General features: G+C 37.6%; 1 protein-coding gene across 1 annotated transcript; it reads right to left on the bottom strand.

The window, feature by feature from the left end:
• Positions 1–380: 380 nt before the first annotated feature.
• LOC127651312 (P2X purinoceptor 3-like) lies at positions 381–11,994 on the bottom strand. Its single transcript, XM_052137093.1, has 12 exons — positions 11,852–11,994; positions 11,265–11,400; positions 9,920–9,991; positions 9,708–9,777; positions 8,373–8,466; positions 8,196–8,273; positions 7,792–7,933; positions 7,167–7,303; positions 6,429–6,522; positions 6,211–6,276; positions 604–681; positions 381–515 (listed from the first exon to the last, which is right to left on the bottom strand). Exons 1-12 carry the CDS (start codon positions 11,992–11,994, stop codon positions 381–383), a joined length of 1,245 nt encoding a protein of 414 aa, XP_051993053.1.
• Between the last annotated feature and the right edge of the window lie 8,073 nt (positions 11,995–20,067).

Raw genomic sequence — 20,067 nt, 5'->3', positions numbered from 1 at the left:
AATTGATTATTTACTTAATACTATTATTTACAAAATATAGTAATGTATTTAATTTGTCAGTAAAGCAAATGATGTATTGCTCAAGTTCTGGGTGTTTGAGGGAGTTTTCAGTGAACATTCCTAACAAAAAATATGTTGATTGTTTAAGATTGGGGTCATGGTTATTATTCAAATATTATGAATAGTTAAAGTAAATGTGGTTGGTGTAAGCAGTTACCTATGGAAGTATATGTATATAAAATATCCGATTAGTTTACATAGGATGTTCTAGGTGGGTGGTTCTATGTTAAGTGAATAGAGAGAAAGATTAGACAACTGGTCTGAAGTGCAATGAATGAAGCAGAATGATTTTGGAATCCTCCTTCTGCGAACAGCCACTATTAGCAATATCGTTCAAGGGAATATGCTCCAGAATCATTCGAGAACTTCTCTTCTGGTTTGACTGACTGCTGGCTCTGGCTCTGCTCTCTGGTTCTGTATAAAGAATTACTGCTCTGAATATGTGAATCTGATACCTAGAATAAGAAAAGAGAGTGAGTGAGATGATGATTATTAACAAGATGGATTATACAATGTTTTTGGAGACTGACTTAAAAAACAAACCTCTTCAAATTTCTTGGCTTTGTACTGGTCAGCTCCTTTCAAGAAGTTCAGTAGAATGATGTCACAAAGCACAGTTCCCTAAATTAAGTAATGTGAAAAAAGCATCAGTTTATTCCTCTTATACAGTGTGATTCCTTTTTATTTTCAGAAGCCATTCTATTTATGTTGTGAATAATTTCAGTATTAAACATTATCAATGTTTATAAACAATGATTTATGGATACATGCATATACTGTATTAATCTCTTAACATTATACTTCCACAAAAATGCATGCAAGTGCTTTAATAATATTTGATTCATAAAAAAGAGGCAAAATAAACATTGAGGCAAGCAGAAAGTTGCCAAATGGCACTGATTATACAATCATCAATAATAAAAGATAATGTTCTATTATTCTCCCATAAGTTTATAAATAGAATTAAGGAAAAATTGCATTTTAGTTCCACTAAATGCATTTGAGTGAATAATACAACAGCTTAACAGTTATACTTAAGAATGAGAATGGACAAAAAAAACTGAAGAGTAGCTTACCATTATACCAAAAATGTCAAATCGTTCTCTAAAATGTCACCTGACCTCTGTAAGGTGTATCTATTATGCAAGTAAATTACACATCTATACAAATCGACTGCTTCTGAAGATCTGGGGCCAGATTGGCAGTTTGCTCACTTCTCCACTGGTTTGCATTTCAGACTCCTTAACTCTACCAATCATATTTTATTTATTGGACATTTATACACCAGCCAGATTACAGCAAAAGTTGGGTTATGGCAGGACAGACAGTGAAAGCTTTGTCTTTCACACGCATTCATGTTTTTATCCATACTTTGCTAGTATATGAGTCCATTTGTGAGAATGGTTCTATTTTGTATTATTCTAATTTAAATACAAATGTCATAATCAGTAATCACGTGTTTTAATGGAAGCAAGGAAACATGACCTATTTACATTACATTTATTCAGTGAACAAGAAATAGTGCAGTAGAAGAGTTAGTTCACCCATCATTTACTCACCCTCATGCCATCCCAGATGTGTATGATTTTTTATCTTCTGCAGAACACAAACAAAGATTTTTAGGAGAATATCTCAGCTCTGTTGGCCCATTCAATGTGAATGGTGGCCAGGCCCTTTAAGCTCCAAAAAGGAGATAAAGTCAGTAGAAAATAATCCATATGACTAAAGTGGTTAAATCAATGTCTTCTGAAGCAATTCAGTTGGTTTTGGGTGAGAACAGACAAAAATATAACTCTTTTTTTTCACTGTACATCTTCACTAACTTGCCATTGCAGTCTCTCAGCATGATCATGATTTCAAGCTCGATTACACTTTTTAGTGCTTGATGCATGCACAGAGAGCTAGGTGGCCATAAAGGAAGTGTAATCAAGCTTAAAATCATGATCGCCAAGGAGACTGCTGTCAAGATGGACAGTGCAAAAGAAGTTACATTTTGGTCTGTTATCAAATAAAGCCAACTCAGTCACTTCAGAAAACAGATTAAACCACTGCAGTCCTATGGATTATCTTTATGCTGACTTGATCTTCTTTTTGGAGCTTCAAAGGCCTGCCCACCAATTACTTACATTGAATGGACCTACAGAGCTGAGATGTTCTTCTAAAAATCTTTGTTTTTTATATATTTTGTTTATTCAGTTTATATATATATATATATATATACACTCACCCAAAGGACTATTAGGAACACCATACTAATACTGTGTTTGACCCCCTTTCGCCTTCAGAACTGCCTTAATTCTACGTGGCATTGATTCAACAAGGTGCTGAAAGCATTCTTTAGAAATGTTGGCCCATATTGATAGAATAGCATCTTGCAGTTGATGGAGATTTGTGGGATGCACATCCAGGGCACGAAGCTCCCGTTCCACCACATCCCAAAGATGCTCTATTTGGTTGAGATCTGGTGACTGTGGGGGCCATTTTAGTACAGTGAACTCACTGTCATGTTCAAGAAACCAATTTGAAATGATTTGAGCTTTGTGACATGGTGCATTATCCTGCTGGAAGTAGCCATCAGAGGATGGGTACATGGTGGCCATAAAAGGATGGACATGGTCAGAAACACTGCTCAGGTAGGCCGTGACATTTAAACAATGCCCAATTGGCACTAAGGGGCCTAAAGTGTGCCAAGAAAACATCCCCCACACCATTACACAACCACCACCAGCCTGCACAGTGGTAACAAGGCATGATGGATCCAAATTCTGACTCTACCATCTGAATGTCTCAACAGAAATCGAGACTCATCAGACCAGGCAACATTTTTCCAGTCTTCAACTGTCTAATTTTGGTGAGCTCTTGCAAATTGTAGCCTCTTTTTCCTATTTGTAGTGGAGATGAGTGGTACCCGGTGGGGTCTTCTGCTGTTGTAGCCCATCTGCCTCAAGGTTGTGCATGTTGTGGCTTCACAAATGCTTTGCTGCATACCTCGGTTGTAACGAGTGGTTATTTCAGGCAAAGTTGCTCTTCTGTCAGCTTGAGTCAGTCGGCCCATTCTCCTCTGACCTCTAGCATCAACAAGGCATTTTCGCCCACAGGACTGCCGCATACTGGATGTTTTTCCCTTTTCACACCATTCTTTGTAAACCCTAGAAATGGTTGTGCGTGAAAATCCCAGTAACTGAGCAGATTGTGAAATACTCAGACCGGCCCGCCTGGCACCAACAACCATGCCACGCTCAAAATTGCTTAAATCACCTTTCTTTCCCATTCTGACATTCAGTTTGGAGTTCAGGAGATTGTCTTGACCAGGACCACACCCCTAAATGCATTGAAGCAACTGCCATGTGATTGATTGATTAGATAATTGCATTAATGAGAAATTGAACAGGTGTTCCTAATAATCCTTTAGGTTAGTGTGTGTGTGTATATATATATATATATATATATATATATATATAAAGAATCAATAAAAAGTGTTAATAACAAAATCTTTGTTTGTGTTCTTCAGTGTGGAACATAGAAAGTCATACACCTCATAGATGGCATGAAGATGGGTAAATTATGAATTTTCATTTTTGGGTGAACAAACCCTTTAACCAAGAGTCATAAAGTTATTTAGGCAATGTTTTAGCAAATTTGCATTCAGGTTTGGTGTGCTACAATATGCCCAATTTTCACAATCCAATCAACTCCTGATGTATAAAATTAAAGCTGAAGTGTGGGATTTTTCATTACTAAAATGCATTCTCTTAATATCCGGAGACAATTGTAAGTAAGCCATATGTAGTAAGAATTTTTCTGAAAACTTTAAACACTGTGTCTCTGTGGCACTATAAAAGCATGTTTTGAGCAACCCGTCTATACTGACACAAGGACGTCTAGGTTACTGTTGTAACCTCCATTTCCTGAACAAGACATTGTGTCGAATGAAGCGACACTAGGGGACTTTCTTGACGGCCTTGGTTACCTCTGAACTTGAGAAAAGGCCAATGAGAATTTGGCAGACAGAATTTGCCTGTCCCTCCCCTGGACATATAGGTATAAAAGGAGGGAATCGTGCATCTGTTCATTCAGGTTTTGCACTGAGGAGCCGAGAATAATATTCGGTCGTTACAGTGGCTTGGTTCAGCATCGTGGCCGGCGGGACACAACAGTAACCTAGACGTTCTCCGTCTGTCGCTCACTCGACGTTGTGTCGAATACTAAGCGATACTAGGGGAGCCAGTCATCGACGTAATTGAGTATGCGGATGCCCACTTCCCTTAACGGGGCAAGGGCTGCCTCTGCGACCTTCATGAAGATGTGAGGGGACAGGGACGTGGTGAAGGGGAGGACCTTGTACTGGTATGCCTGGCCATCGAACGCGAACTGTAGGAAGGGTCGGTGGCTAGGCAAGATAGATCCTTAAGGTCTTCCGCTGCGAACCAATCTTGATGCCAGACACAAGTGTCTTTGCGTGAGCATTTTGAACGGGAGTTTGTGCAAGGCCCTGTTGAAAACTCACAAGTCCAAGAACAGACGCAAGCAGCCGCCTTTCTTGGGTATGATGAAGTAAGGGCTATAGAAACCCTTCTTCATCTCGGCTGGAGGGACAGGCTCTATCGCCTCTTTGAGTAAAAGGGTAGCGATCTCTGCATGTAAGGTGTTGGCGTCTTCGCCGTGCACCGAGGTAAAGCGGACACCGGCAAAAGGGGGCGGGGGCCTGGCGAACTGAATCGCGTAGCCTAGTAGGATGGTCCTGGCCAGTAAGCGCAACGGGTTGGGAAGTGAAAGCCACGTGTCCAAGCTCCATGCGATGGGCACTAGTGGGACGATCGCTTTTGACGTACCTGGTGAGGTTTCACAGCGGGCGGAGCAGTTACGCTTGGGAGCCTTTTGGGTCCTCAAGGACGTGCGAGAGAGGGGGCGTGCACTTCCTGCGGGGAGCTCGATGCTGGGGCTGAGAGCTGGGCCCAGGTTGAGGCGGAACTGCCTGGCGTTTGGAAGCCACAGGGGGAAGCCCTCGGCAAGCAAACGGAGCACGGCCCGTGCTGGAACGGCGGTGCGGCATGATGTGGGAAACGGCCTCCGTCTGTTTCTTCACCGCCGAGAAATGCTGGGCAATGTCATTGACGGTGTCACCGAATAGGCAGAGCTGGGAGATGGGGTGTTGAGAAAGCGGGCTTTGTCTACCTCCCGCATTTCGACCAGGAGCGAGCCGCTCTCACCTCAAGCCCGGACGGAAGTCAACGAGCATGCCGGGGAGCGGGTGGTTCGTGGGGATGGCTGTGAACACTACGTTGCCATGGTTAAGTTCTGGCAGTGAGAACATGAACCATTCACAAATGCTACCTCAGTGTGATCGTGGCCCAGATACACAAAGCAGCGTCTATGACTGTCAGGAGCGGAGAGAAATCGACCGCATCCAGGAACTACACGGGGCATAAGGGCGTCTTTACAAAGACACGTCCTGAAAAGTAAGTTAAACGCCAGCTATGTGTTTGCTCTTTTAGAGCAATAAACACCTTTAGGGAAAATACTCTCCTTTAGAAGAGCTGTCGAAGCGCCCAGGGGCAAAGCTGCACTGCCGTGCAGAGAAGGAGAAAGCCGCTGATATGCGCCGTAGATTCAACAGCAGATGCTCTACAGAGGTGAGTGGAACAGAAGTGATCTCAGCTCGCTGATCGCACAACCGCTCGGCTCCGAATAAGAGATCTGAATGAACAGATGTCTGGGGGAGGGACATGTAAATTTTGTCTGCCAAATTCTCATTGGCCTTTTCTCAAGTTCAGAGGTAAAATCCACTAGTCCACAAGTTTTGCTTCATTCGACACAACGTCGAGTGAGCGACAGAAGGGGAACATTGATTAAACCAATGTTGTGAGTTGGGGTGGGACTATTTGTTTGTTCTATCAACAGCAGATGGGGGTAATTTTCAGAAAGCTGTTTGATAACAGTTTTTTTTTTTTTTGCATTTGCATTTAGTGGCACAAGTGGTGCAGAAAGTCCTGCCCTACATTTCTTTCTTATTGAATATCTAGATTCACTCTGCAGTATATCACATCACGGAAGTAAAATGGATTATGAATGGCAATTTACATTCACTGTAATGTTTATGCACATAAAATGCATCAAAACAGAATTTAGCATCATATTAGATATACATACCACACCCACAGAGGTGAAGGCAGCAACCATGTTGATTAGAGTTGGAATCATGTCAAATTTTCCTGCCTGTAAATGAGACAAAAAAACTAAAACAAATAATTTGAGCTAATAAGCTGTTACACATACAGAGATGCACAACTAGAGTGAACTACCCTTAAGCTAAATCTTTCCAGCTCACAGAAGTCAGAAACCCACACAAACCCATTAACAGAACTTACGTCTCCATTAACCAGCACATCGAATCTGATGGCATAGGCTTTCAGCAGAGTGCGATACTCCGTTCCATTCTCCATTTTAAAATACTTTGCATACCTAATCAGGGGCGAAAATTTCATCAAAATGTTGGGGGGGACAATAAACATAACAATTCTCAAGAGCAATTTTTGAAGGGGACACCAAGGGTTTTTTTGTTGTTGCCCCATTTGCATTTGTATTATTTTATTTCTTTATTATTTTATTATTTTATTGTATTATTTTATTTCTTAAACAATTATTTTAAGAATATATCATTATATTATTTACAATACACATATTTTAATGATATTTTAGGGGGGACAACCCTCAGATGGGGGGGGTCCTGACCCCCCCGACCCCCCGCGATTTGTTAGCACATATAGTGTCAATCTAGTTTGAAGATTTTCCAGCATATTACAACTTTAAATGATTTGCCATTTTTTTATACAGCAAATGTTCAGTATGCTGCATGTTCCAAACCCTTATCAATTTATTTTATGGAACACAGTAGAAGTTAATTCACATTTATTGCATTTCTTTTTCATACAATGAAATGAAATGGTGTCTGAGTCTGTTATTCTGCCTTGGTCAACATCTCCTTTTGTGTTCCATGGAAAAAAAGAAAGCCACACAGGATTTGAGCTTCATGAGGCTGAGTAAATAATGAATTCATTTTCATTTCTGTGTGAAATTTTGATAGAAGGAAAGAAATGATCCAGAACCTGAAGTTGTATCCTGGAGACACAGTGGTTTTCTCTGACATGGCGTCCAGACGTGTGAAGGAGTAGGCGGGCTTACACTCATCATCTGCTTTATCTAAATCACACACCCATGCTATTTTTATCCCTATCACTCCCCCCTGAGAGAAAGAGAAAGAAAGATATAACTTCCACAAATTCAATTTACTTTGTACTTATAGGAATAATTCTGTCATTATTTACTCACCCTCTTGTCATTCCAAATACATTTGCTGTTATTTTTTCTGTGGAACACACATCTTTATCAAGCTCCAAAAAGGACCTAAAAGTTCATATGAATATATTTTGAGTAATTGTAATATAGTGTAAAGATTCATCAAAACTTCAGTTGCGTTCCACAGGAAAAAACAGGATACAGCATACAGGTTTGAAAGGTCAGTAAATAATGACAGAATTTTCATTATTGGGTGAACTACTCCTCTACAGAGGGAAAAAAGGTGATGCAATTTGGGAGTTTTATCAACTGTTTTATCTGTGAAGCTAGATTACAAAAGGAAGAATGCAAGGGGAAAATACACATGAAAATAAAATACAATTGAACTGAAGGGAATTGAATGGAAACACAGAATGAGAAAGAAAGAGGTCTCACTTTTTTCGCAAGAGTGATGAACTCTTGCTGTGCAAATCGTATCACGTCCCCCACTTTGAATATGGGACAATACATGTTACTCTCAAAGTCAAAGTTACATTTCTTTATGTAGCTACTGTTGATGTTGGGCAAGAAGTTTCCCCTGTCAGGAAAAGAGAAAGATTTGATGAAACAGTTAAACATTATCTGATATGAGAATGGCAATTTCTGAAACATTTAGGGCTCTTATTTTCAAAAACTCCTACAAGGATTTTTGTGACACCATACTGTAAATGTTTATAGAAAAGACAATATTTTAATTACATGATTTTGGCCCTCTATTGTTGAATGGTTTATGTATTTTCTGATATACAGTACTCAAGTACGTATTACTGATATGTTTGTCAGTGTCTGTTTGCCTTTACTTTGTGAAGTTAAAACGGGGAAAGCGAATGCTGTTCTTAATGAAGATGGTGAAGTTCTCCACCTCCATCATGGGGATTCTAAATATGAAAGGAAGACATTTTCATCATCTCTTCTCTTTATTCAACAATCCATTCAACCATGCTGTCATTCATATGTTCATTTAAAGGTGGACTCACGGCTGAACATCATCAATCTCTGCTGGACACCATCCTCTGATCTCACAGGTTTTGTGTGTTACGTTGAAGTTTACGCATCGGCCTGTTGGCAAGCCTTAAACACAATAAAAGGAATTGAACATAACTGAATATTACTCTGACGATTTGGAGCAAACAAACTGACCACTAAAGATCCATCCATTATTAAGCAATACCACTTTTATACAACAGTTCAACAAACAATGACATGATGTTGAAAAATCTGCACTTTGGAAAACAATTGGCCAACTAGTTTGTACACGTCTTCCCCGCCAGTGAAAATTATTTCAAAAGAAGCCAAAATATCGCAAGCCCTTTTGACATTTCATCACATGCAGGGTATGAATTATAGACATCTAAAATTAAATTAAAGCTAATTCTTGATATCAAAAATTTTATTTTGACTAATAAAAAACATTTATTTATCTGTAACTGCGTTTTCACTAGTAGAATATTACAATGATCTGTCATTCACTCCCAACACAACTAAAAATATGTATAATTAATCATTAACATCAAAAGTTATAATTTAGTAATTAGCAGTACATATGTGAAATTGGAATCCCAACTAGTAAGAAATTCATTTTCAATATTTGTTATTGCATTTTGAACAGGGCTTAATGACAGATAATTGTGAAATTCTACTTGTGAAAATGCAGTTACAGGTATCAGTTATTATGTTTTTACTGTATACCAATCATTTTTAAATAGTAAACATTTTTATTGTTGCAAACCTAACTAGATTGGTAAAGCTCGTCAAGATAAACATTGATGTTGGCTTGGCAAAGCCTTGTATGAAAGTTTAAACTAGCTTTAAAAGTTTGAATTTTGATAGTTATACAGATATTACAGTAATGTTTACATTAACATTTTTGACAGTTGGCATTTGGTCTTGGCCTGTTTAAACATTCTGTCAATGTAAGTCTACTAGATTTTTCAGATTTGTTTGTGCAAAAACTGTAATTCCGACAAATTAGGAAAGTAATAGAAACATGAGTCAGAACAGTCTGAAGGTCTGTGAACCACCAAGTTTGCTGGTTGTAATCTGAAAGCTCTAGGTCTAGGAGGTGTTACAGTTGATAATTTTGGTCTTTGTTTAGGGATTTTGGGAAATCCTTTAAAGTCCTTTGAAAACGAATCGTTCTGGTGTTTTTTAACGAATCAGTTGAGTAACTCATTACATGTCGCCACCAACTGCCACCAACTGCCATGAAAATGTAACATGCAGAAATGTTCACTGAATGAATCAGTTATAGAAATAAAAATTTACATAAAATTACACCCCCCCAAATCAAAGAGAAAATGTGTAAATCTTACCATTGCTAGAAGGTTTTGACATATACTTCTTACATGCATTGTCATCATCACATTTGAATTTCATCTCACTCTAAACAGATACATACACAAAAAACAAAACAAGACAAAAACAAAAGCAAAAAAATGAACACACACAATACATATACAGTAATCTTTTTAGATTTCAGTTCTTTTTGGAACACTCTTATTCAGAATAGGGTGACTTGACTCACCTCAGGACAGTTTCCCTGTACTTGGTTCTCTGTTGTGATGAGTTTAGTGATGATGCAGAACACTGACGCCCCCTGGTGGACGGACACACACACACACACACACACACACACACACACACACACACACACACACACACACACACACACACACACACACATCGTTGCGTTTCCATGTTTTATGGGGACTTTCCATAGACATAATGGTTTTTATACTGTACAAACTTTATATTCTATCCCCTAAACCTAACCCTACCCCTAAACCTAACCCTCACAGAAAACTTTCTGCATTTTTACATTTTCAAAAAACATAATTTAGTATGATTTATAAGCTGTTTTCCTCATGGGGACCGACAAAATGTCCCCACAAGGTCAAAAATTTCGGGTTTTACTATCCTTATGGGGACATTTGGTCCCCACAAAGTGATAAATACACGCTCACACACACACACACACACACACACACACACACACACACACACACACACACACACACACACACACACACATTTGTTGTCTTTCCATGTTTTATGGGGACTTTCCATAGACATAATGGTTTTTATACTGTACAAACTTTATATTCTAGCCCCTAAACCTAACCATCACAGAAAACATTCTGCATTTTTACATTTTCAAAAAACATAATTTAGTATGATTTATAAGCTGTTTTCCTCATGGGGACAGACAAAAATTTCGGGTTTTACTATCCTTATTGGGACATTTGGTACCCACAAAGTGATAAATACACGCTCACACACACGCACACACACACACACACACACACACACACACACATTTTGGTGCAGCTATCATTATGGTGACTCTCTATAGGACATAATGATTTTTATACTGTACAAACTATAGATTCTATCCCCTAAACCTAACCCTCACAAAAAACTTTCTGTATTTTTACATTTTCAATAAAACATCATTTAGTATGCTTTTAAGCGATTTGAATTATGGGGACACTAGAAATGTCCTCATAATCCATATTTTTATAGCACAATAACCTTATATAACCTCCAGTTTGTAACCTAAAAAAAAAGTCCTCGTAAACCACCCAAACCCGCCCACACACACATACACACACACATACACACACTGTTTGTTTTTCTAGGGGATTTCAATTGACTTCCATTGTTTTTATACCCAAATTATTGACATTATTATCCTTTAAACCTAAACATAACCCACACACAATTCTTCCTGTGTTTTTAGACTTCCATAAAGATCTTATTTAGTAGGTTTATTAAGTCAAGGTCCCCACAATGTAGGCAAACCCTGACACCCTCACACACACACTTGTAATAACACAAACAAAGTGCTTAAAACTGTGCAATTGATTTACTTGAGTAGGAGTGACATAATCGGCTACATCCATGATCCGGTTGTTATACTCTCCAAAACCTTTCACTTTAGTCATCACTGATGATTCAATGGCCGTGTCTCTCACTTGATATGCTTTCTCGGTCAAAAACACCCAACTGAGCAGAGTGGGGGTAGGGTAGAATGACAGAGAAAGAGAGAAAAAAATGAGAGAAAGAGAAATATGGAGCAATTAAAAGCTTACTTTCTTTTTGAATATCTATAACACAAGATTCAAACAATTCTAAAAAATGTGGCCAAAAATGAGTTCTTTCCAAGTACTTCCCTTTCACTTAGAACAAACAACAGACTTTTAAAGTACTTCACATCAATTATGTCATTGCACATATATCAAAAACAACATTAACAGTAATAGTCCATTAACAGTTAACCACATTTAAAGGAACATTACTCATATCTTTCCTACAATGTTCACAAACACACAAATGTCTTTATTTTTTCTTTATTTCAAGGTTCAATCTAAAATGCACAGAAACATCACCACTTTTCACTGCTGTACATATACAACACTATAAACATCACTATGTAAAAATGTCATCTAACACTCACCCAATGAAGTATGTGATGATGAGGAGTTGGACAGCACGGTTGATGATGCCGATGGTCCAGCTCTTTACCACCACAGACTTGGTTGTCTCATAGGTAAAGAAATCTGTTATACAGCCCCACATCTTTCCAGCACACTTCTGCATTCACAAAAATGATATCTATATATTTGTGTGATGTGTATAAGAGAATATAGTGTTATCGCAGATGAAGAATCAGTCCAAAAGCTTTATCCTGTGTTGTTAGAAATGTTTGTGAATCTTAAAAACATATATGTCAATAAAAGTCCAAAAAATCTCTTCAATAATCTCCCTTATTTGATTGCCTGATGGATAAAACGTGTCCACATCTTGAGATCAATTCCTTTAATACCAACCCTCTTCCTCTCCCTTTTAATCCCTCCCTGTCCCCACCCTCTTTCCTTATATTCCTCCTTCAATTACTCTATCCTGTCTTCAGATTTACAATTTACATTTGTATTCTTAGCAGACATTTTCTTAGGCAACTTTCAATACAGTTCACAGATCAAATAACTTGCGTCACACAGATCCAGTTTGTAAACTTGGATTTTTAAGCATTTCAAACAAAAAAGTGTTATAACATTAAATGGAGAAGTATTGCACATACATCATCTTGTGAGATTCAGAGGAAGCAAAGCAATCTGACCTTTTGTACAAAGGACTTAACATGGCCAATTTGCTTGTTAGAAATTTAGAAATGGAGCAAAACCTTACTTATGTCTTCTGTAACACTATACATTAATGTTCCCTTTGTTAAGGGTTTATAAAGGGTTTATTAATGACCAATAGCTCTGTTACTCTGCTATGTACTAATGCATTATAAATAATTGATTTGCGGTCATACAACAGGAATAGAAAGGTGATTTTCATGCAATACCTGCTAAATAGTGAGCCATATTACCTCACATGTTATACATGTTTAATAACACTTCTTCAACATTGAAAATGAATCTTAATGTAAAGTGGACACATGTGAAGAATTTATTAAGGACTTGGTAACATTATATTCATCAGGCTTTGTTATGTCCACTACAGTATGCTGTGAATGAGCTTGAAGACCTGAAAAGCATGAATGCAGAAGACTTTAGGTAACTAGGCCTAGGTAAGTTGGGACAGCACTCAGAGTAGCACTATTTGTTTTTTTTACATCAATGTGACACAGGAAGGGACAATACAAGTGAGTCAAGGGAATTACGGTAATTCATATAAACACTAAGCCGACTGTTGTAAAATGAAAATCCTTCCTTTTAATCTCACTATAACAATCTACAGTATTATTTCTGCAATGTGATATGAATCATGATTAGGGAATTTGAGGTTTTTGATTTGTAGACTGTAAGTGAATACATGTATTTATTAAGCATTTATAACATGCCAACGTGCCAAGGTTACTAATGCTGAATACGTGTTATTTTGCATTAGCAACATGTGAGTTAAAATGCTCAATATTTGGCACATTTAGCATGAAAGTGCCCCATTTTTTTAAAAAAAAACTGCATATCAATGATTTATAATGCACTTAAACGATAAATTGAATAAAACAAAACAATGCTATTTATTCATCATTAATGAACCCCTTTCCAAAGGGAACATTAATGTAAAATGTTACTAGAGACATATTTAAGATTCTAGATCTGTAATCAAATAAGCAAATTAGCCATGTTATCTCTGAAGATGCTCTTTGGAACAAATCCTGCTGGGATAATATGGATTGTCAGGCTTTGCACAAACTTGTGGAGATAATTTCAGCCCAAAAGCATGCTGTCATTAAAGTAATACACATTTAATTAATATATATTCAATGTACTCATTTTTTTTATTTCATTGTTAATTATTATGCTGATAATCTATTTTGTAATGGAAAAAAATAGAAGCATTTTCATGTATGTGAACTGTACCAATAATCTGATGGACAGTAGTGTTACTATTGTTAACAAAACTAAAATAAATCTAAATAAAAAATTATTATGTTAACTGAATAAATACAAATGTGAAACATTTACAATCCACCTTAGTTAAACGTGAAAATGTCACTAGATAGAGGTACTGAAACAAAATACTACCCTGAGAAATGTAATGACGTTAGATTTATTTAAATGAAACCAGTAAATGATTTAGCCTTGGCAGCCATAAAATACAAAAATTGAAACTAACTAAACCGTAACTAAAAAACACTAAGAAAACTAAAACAAAACAAATACTAACAAAGTTCGAAAACTAAAAGCTAACTTTGAATATATATTCAATTCAGACAAATAGAATACAAAACAGATATAAAAACTTAAATGATATGGACAGTATAGCAATTTGCACAGAATAGATTAATCACATGGACATGGAAGGATGGAAGGAAGGAAGGTAGACCTTAGAGGTTAATTTATAAAGTTCTAGAAGAGAGTATGGTGCAATACCATCATTAACTCCAATCCCAATCATCAAAATGGAAAACAGTAAGGCATGTTAGGATGCTGCCCCTTTGACCTACAACCAGCACAAAGACAACCCACAATTCCAGCCACAATTGAGAGATAACATTTCTTGCCATTGCCAAGAGTGGAACCATTAAGCTTTTGGTTATCTCCCTCTATAACTACAATACAGCTGGGACTCACTTCCCCACAAAACACGCACACGCATGCACACACAATGCAAGAGTAACGCGTGATAGAGGACCAGATCAAATAAGAAACAAGAGTGGCGCTACGCTCAAGCACTGCTGGAGTATAAGATGATGTCTTTAAGTCAAAGATAATGTTAGTGTTAGATGTCTCAAGCTGATTCAATTGTCTTGAAACAGGAGCTGGAGATGAAGAGAGGGTACAGAATGAAAAAGGAGGAGGGAGAGAGTGAGGAAATGGATGTGACTCAATACAAATTGGTGAACAAAATCATCAATACACCAAATGCAATAATCAGCAAAGTGGTTTGAGAGCCATGATTGAGAGACAGACAAAATCGAGAGAAAAGTAACAGATACTAGAGGGAGTCATGCAAAAAAACAAAAAAACGAGACTAAAGGAAAATAGAAGGAGAGGGGAAGAGGAGGGGAGAGATGCAGGAATTAAGGTCTAATTTCACACATATACCCGTTAAAGAAGAGGCGACAAAATTCTTCAAAGTTGGGATGTCCCGATAGAACGAGTATAAGTCCCAATCATCTCGCCGATACTGAGTCCGATACCTGTTTTTTTTTTTCCTCTCTCCTAAACTCCATATCAACAGTTCATTTCAATGTTATCATCAAAATGGTGTTTAAATAAATTAATTAATTGAAACTTTAATCAAATGAAAATATAACAATTCATTTTCAACTAAATATTGTATTTTTTTTATGCTCATATACAGAACCTCACAGCACAATCCAAAATGCAACATTGGCAAATAAAGTGCTGCATAACAGAGCATCACAGATGTTAGACTAAAGGGGCTAAAGGCACACCTTAAGGAAATTTAGGAAATGTAGCTTTTTTTTGTTCACAAAATGTATGAAGGTCAAACATTTTTTTTATTGTTATTGAATATTGATGGAGCAACATATAGTAAATTGTGTGAAAAGAAATAATAATGGAAGGTTGCTTTGATTAAATTTCTTTTTTTTATATAAAAGGGTGGTGAGGGAACCTTTTACCCTTCACTCGGGATAAAATGCCCCTAGGGTGTTTAAAGTGACATTGTGACATATCGGGCAAATGTTATAGGGAACAATTTGTACTAATGCAAGTAATTTTTAGACAGCAAGATGCTTTTTTTAGTAACAAATTAAGATGATGCTTACTCAAAATAACCACGTCAGAAAAAAGACAATGATTTCCTGTTCATTTGAAACACATTTGGCATTTTATTACATCTCAAGTATTCTATAAACAAACTAATATCTGTTATTGGAGTCAATGTGAGCCAACTTTGAAAAATTTTCATAACAAATCTATTCACCCCATTTAAGAAAAACAATGTGTTTTATATGGACCTTTAGCCCCTGCAACAGGGAGGCTTTTTACCCCAAATGCTATCCTTTCCCCTATTGGACAGTTATTGAAAAATGCTTGATTTAATGACCTTAAAAAAAACTGAAAATGATAATGTAGTATTTTGTCTCAAAAGAAATTTTCATTTTCATTACGTTTTCGTTGCTGTGTCCAGTACGTGCCCTGCGTACGTATGTAGCTTTAGACGTTCTGGGCAGCTCTTTGTCTGCTTTGGTGGACAGTGGAAAGGTAACGCTGTCTCCAAACAGAGACTTTCCCACTGGGTTGTTGATGCCATAGTATTGGCCTATCACACCCAGGCCGTGCCCGTCCCCTTGCAGGTTCGAGCACTCTCAACGAGAAGTGTGGTATCCTTGTGGGCACTGGCCAATGGCACCCCCCTAGCAGACATATGCAGAGCAGCGGGCTGGGCAACTCCCAATACCTTTACGAGATTTTACAATCTCAGGGCTGAGTCGGTTTCGTCCCGTGTTCTCTCAGGTCCGAGCCGGTAGAACTCGGTAACGCGGAACAACTGACCAGGTGTACCACTTACATCTAGTGCCTTTCCCCTCCACTGAAGTGATCACGTGCGCTCTTATCCCAGGAGACCCCGCTAACTCGGCTCCCTGGATGACTTCTCCCTAACCCTCTGGTCCGTGAATTCAGCTGAGGAATTCCCCGACCAGACCCACTACGGGTACTGAAACTACTCTGTACTGGAATAGGTGTTCCACAGGACTGGCCCCTGGGTGAATTAATCCCCCTGTGTGTATTTTCCGCGGTGCGGTCCACCTACGGGCAGACCCGCATCTCCCTTGTGCCTCCCAGTCCCTGCTGCCCCCAGTCACTGTGTAGTAGCAACTCCTCCCTCTCAGCAGGTAGGATCTTCCACCACGCCATTCCTACATGTGGCCTGAAAACACATGTGATGTATTTTGCCACTCTTTACCTTCCTCCAGCCTGGGCAGGTGGTGGTCCCATGGGGTCTTTTCCCCCTGAAAGAATAGGAGTTGGAAAAGAACGCCTTCCCCGATGCATGTGATAGCGTTAAGACGGCCCCAGCCACTTTGACTCTATGCGAGAAACATAGAGAGAGAAAAGACGCGGCTGGCGCGGCCTGCTCCCATGCTTGGCACGTTGCCTTGTTCCCCCCTTCTGGGTTCCGGGAACCTAAAAGGTTTATGATGATTTTATGGGGCGTTTGGGAAGGGTACGTGCAGTCTGCGTCAGCAGCGCACGTACACAGTTCAGTGCATGCCGTGATTAATTATGGACCCCTAGTGTCGCTATGAAAAATTTTAAGAACTAGCTATTTTTAGTTAATTTTTAAATAAAACTCATACACTGTTTATCGGACTAATCAAAAACATGTCACAAAGCTTCTTTTGCGACTCATGCTGCCGATAATTGTCTTGACCCCGGTATTGCTGCTTGCAGCTATATTTATAAATATGTTCTGTCTATCTATCTATCTGTCTGTCTTTCTTGACAAACTTTATCAATCTAGTTAGTAGCTCAAGGATTAACATTTAATAATTCTTTATAATAATAAGTGTTTTTTAACAATCCAGCAGTTTTTGAGATTCTTTAACAAAATCCATACAATGTGAAATGCTGGAAATACTTTACATTTACACTTAATTTATAACACTGATAGATGGATGGATGTAAATAGAAAGACAGACAGATAGACAGACAGACAGACAGACAGACAGACAGACAGACAGACAGACAGACAGATAGATAGATAGATAGATAGATAGATAGATAGATAGATAGATAGATAGAATTTGAACAATTCAAAATATGTTGTTTACATTGTATTATGGATGAGTAAAATGAGTGGTAAACATATTTCATCCCTCCCTCCGAATTTTGTTGTTGTCTTAATTTGTCTGCAGCTATAAATGACTGTGATACATGATAAATGATGCTGAAATCATTGTCTGCTTTTATGATTAATGCCTGCTAAGTGTCTTAATCATGTTAGTGCTCATTCCATTACACTGTTGTGATGCAGATGGCAATTAGACAATAAGGGATAATGGACACAGTTGTGTGAGCGTGCACATTTATGATTAAGGGTCAGATTTCCAAGCATCCTCCATCTTCATACTGTCGCTATCTGTTGCTTACTCTCTCCTCCATAACCACACATAATGATAAATACAAACATGACAATATTTTTACCAACACTGATGCTGGTAAAATAAGAATTCTTTATTTGATGAATCCAAACTCAAAAATGGGCAAAATCTCACATCAATTTATTTATACAGAGGTCCCAACAGAGTAAAAAATGTGCAAAAAAAAGTGCCAAGTGCAGCAGAAAAACATTTTCGGGTTTACCCCTTCATTAGTACTAAATACTTATGAGCACACACCTGTAATAATTTATAGTACAAGCCTTAACTGTAAACATTCTAATATTGAGCATGCAACTAATTCAAATGTCATGACACATAGTTATATACATTTCAAGAAACATTGCTTTAATCTATAAATAAAAACATATTACATTATAGGATCAAATATATATGTGGCTGATGTGTTCTTAGGAATGTTTTTAATGATGTTCTCCTTTTTTTCTTTTCTTTGAATAACATGAAGGCAGAAATTGACACTCACTCTTTTTTGATTCTTGATACAAAAGTCTTATTTTAATCCGGTACACTTTGGATTACTTTATATACAAAACCCATGGATAAAAATAGTGTTTTATACGCTTCGAGTGCGCATCCTAGCATACACACATTGTCTTCGGCTGAAGCGTATCTGCCTTTAGAATACGATTTCGAGTTTGTGGTTAAAACGTACAAGCTATTTTGTTTAAGGAGATATCCAAAGAAGTGTCTTGATGATGCAATTGACATGCATAACGCATCCCATACACCGACTAAGAAAGAGTAACCCTTTTTCTGTAGTTTGTACTACTGCGTATTCAGCGTATAGGCAAGTCAAGAAATTAAGAACATAATCAAAAAGCATTGGCATATATTATCGAGTGGTCGTGTATGCTCTACATTATTTTTTGATCCTCTGCTCTTTTCCTATTATAGAGCGAAAAATATGAGAGATTATTTAGTTAAATCCGATACATTTACCACACGGAATGTGACAGGTGGCCGTTTAAGTAAAGACATTGTTTTTTCAGAAATGTTGTTAAGCTATTAAATTAAATTATTTTTGATATACAGAACTGTACCAGGTGTGTGTGGTACGGTATAAATATATATATATATACACACCGTAGTCTAGACGAATAATTAATGGGTGAAATTTAGAAACAATTGGGCTGTTCAAAATGTCCTTTCTATATCAATAAATAAAATAAATGTTTTATACCAATGGAAAATAATGTATATTTGATCCTATAAATTAACATGTTTTTATTTATAGATTCAAGCAATGTTTCTTGGAATGTATATAACTATGTCATGACTTTTGAATTAGTTGCATGCTCAATATTAGAGTGTTTACAGTAAAGGCTTGTGCCTAGAAATTATTGCAGGTGTGTGCTCATAAGTATTTAGCAGTGATGAACGGGTAAACCCGAAAACATCTGGCTGCTACACTTGGCACTTTTTTTGCAATTTATACTTTGTTGGGGCCTCTGTATAGATTATATCAGATTTAGCCAATTTTTGACTGCAGATTCATAATTCCTTCATATTTTATGATCTATGCACCTGAATAATTGGATTATAACTGGTGTTTGGTGTGACGTTGTTTGCCACAACACTATACACCCATTAGCTAACAGCTATCAGACTGTTTGTATATTGTTGGGTTTTGAGAGAGGGGCATTTTGACCACTCTTAAATCACTCTGCTTTTGTTACAACCACAAGCTCTTTATCTTAAAAACCACACTGCACATCCACTTACTGACACTGTAGAATACAGGTGTGTGTGGATACACGTGCGCTAGAGAACGGGTTGTAAAATCCCATTAAAAGATCTATGTTCAGAGTGTGGTGGTTATGTAAATCTGTCCATGATAAGATTAAGAACTGTTGGGGTCTATGTTTTGCTGGGCACCATTAGCACATATTATATAGTAATTGTTCAGCTGGACATAGGTTGCTTAAATGTTTACATTGGAGATTACAGTATATTTACATTGAGAATATGTGCATATATTTCGGTTGAAAACTCAGTTTGTTTGTTTCCTAACGCCATTGAGGAAACCAGCATTCCAGTGTGAGGGGGCAAACATAAGAAAGTCAATG

This window comes from Xyrauchen texanus, chromosome 11, assembly GCF_025860055.1.
Source record: "Xyrauchen texanus isolate HMW12.3.18 chromosome 11, RBS_HiC_50CHRs, whole genome shotgun sequence".
Taxonomy (NCBI): Eukaryota; Metazoa; Chordata; class Actinopteri; order Cypriniformes; family Catostomidae; genus Xyrauchen; species Xyrauchen texanus.
The sequence above is the reverse complement of the archived record's forward strand: the minus strand, read 5'-3'. Positions and strand labels throughout refer to the sequence as shown.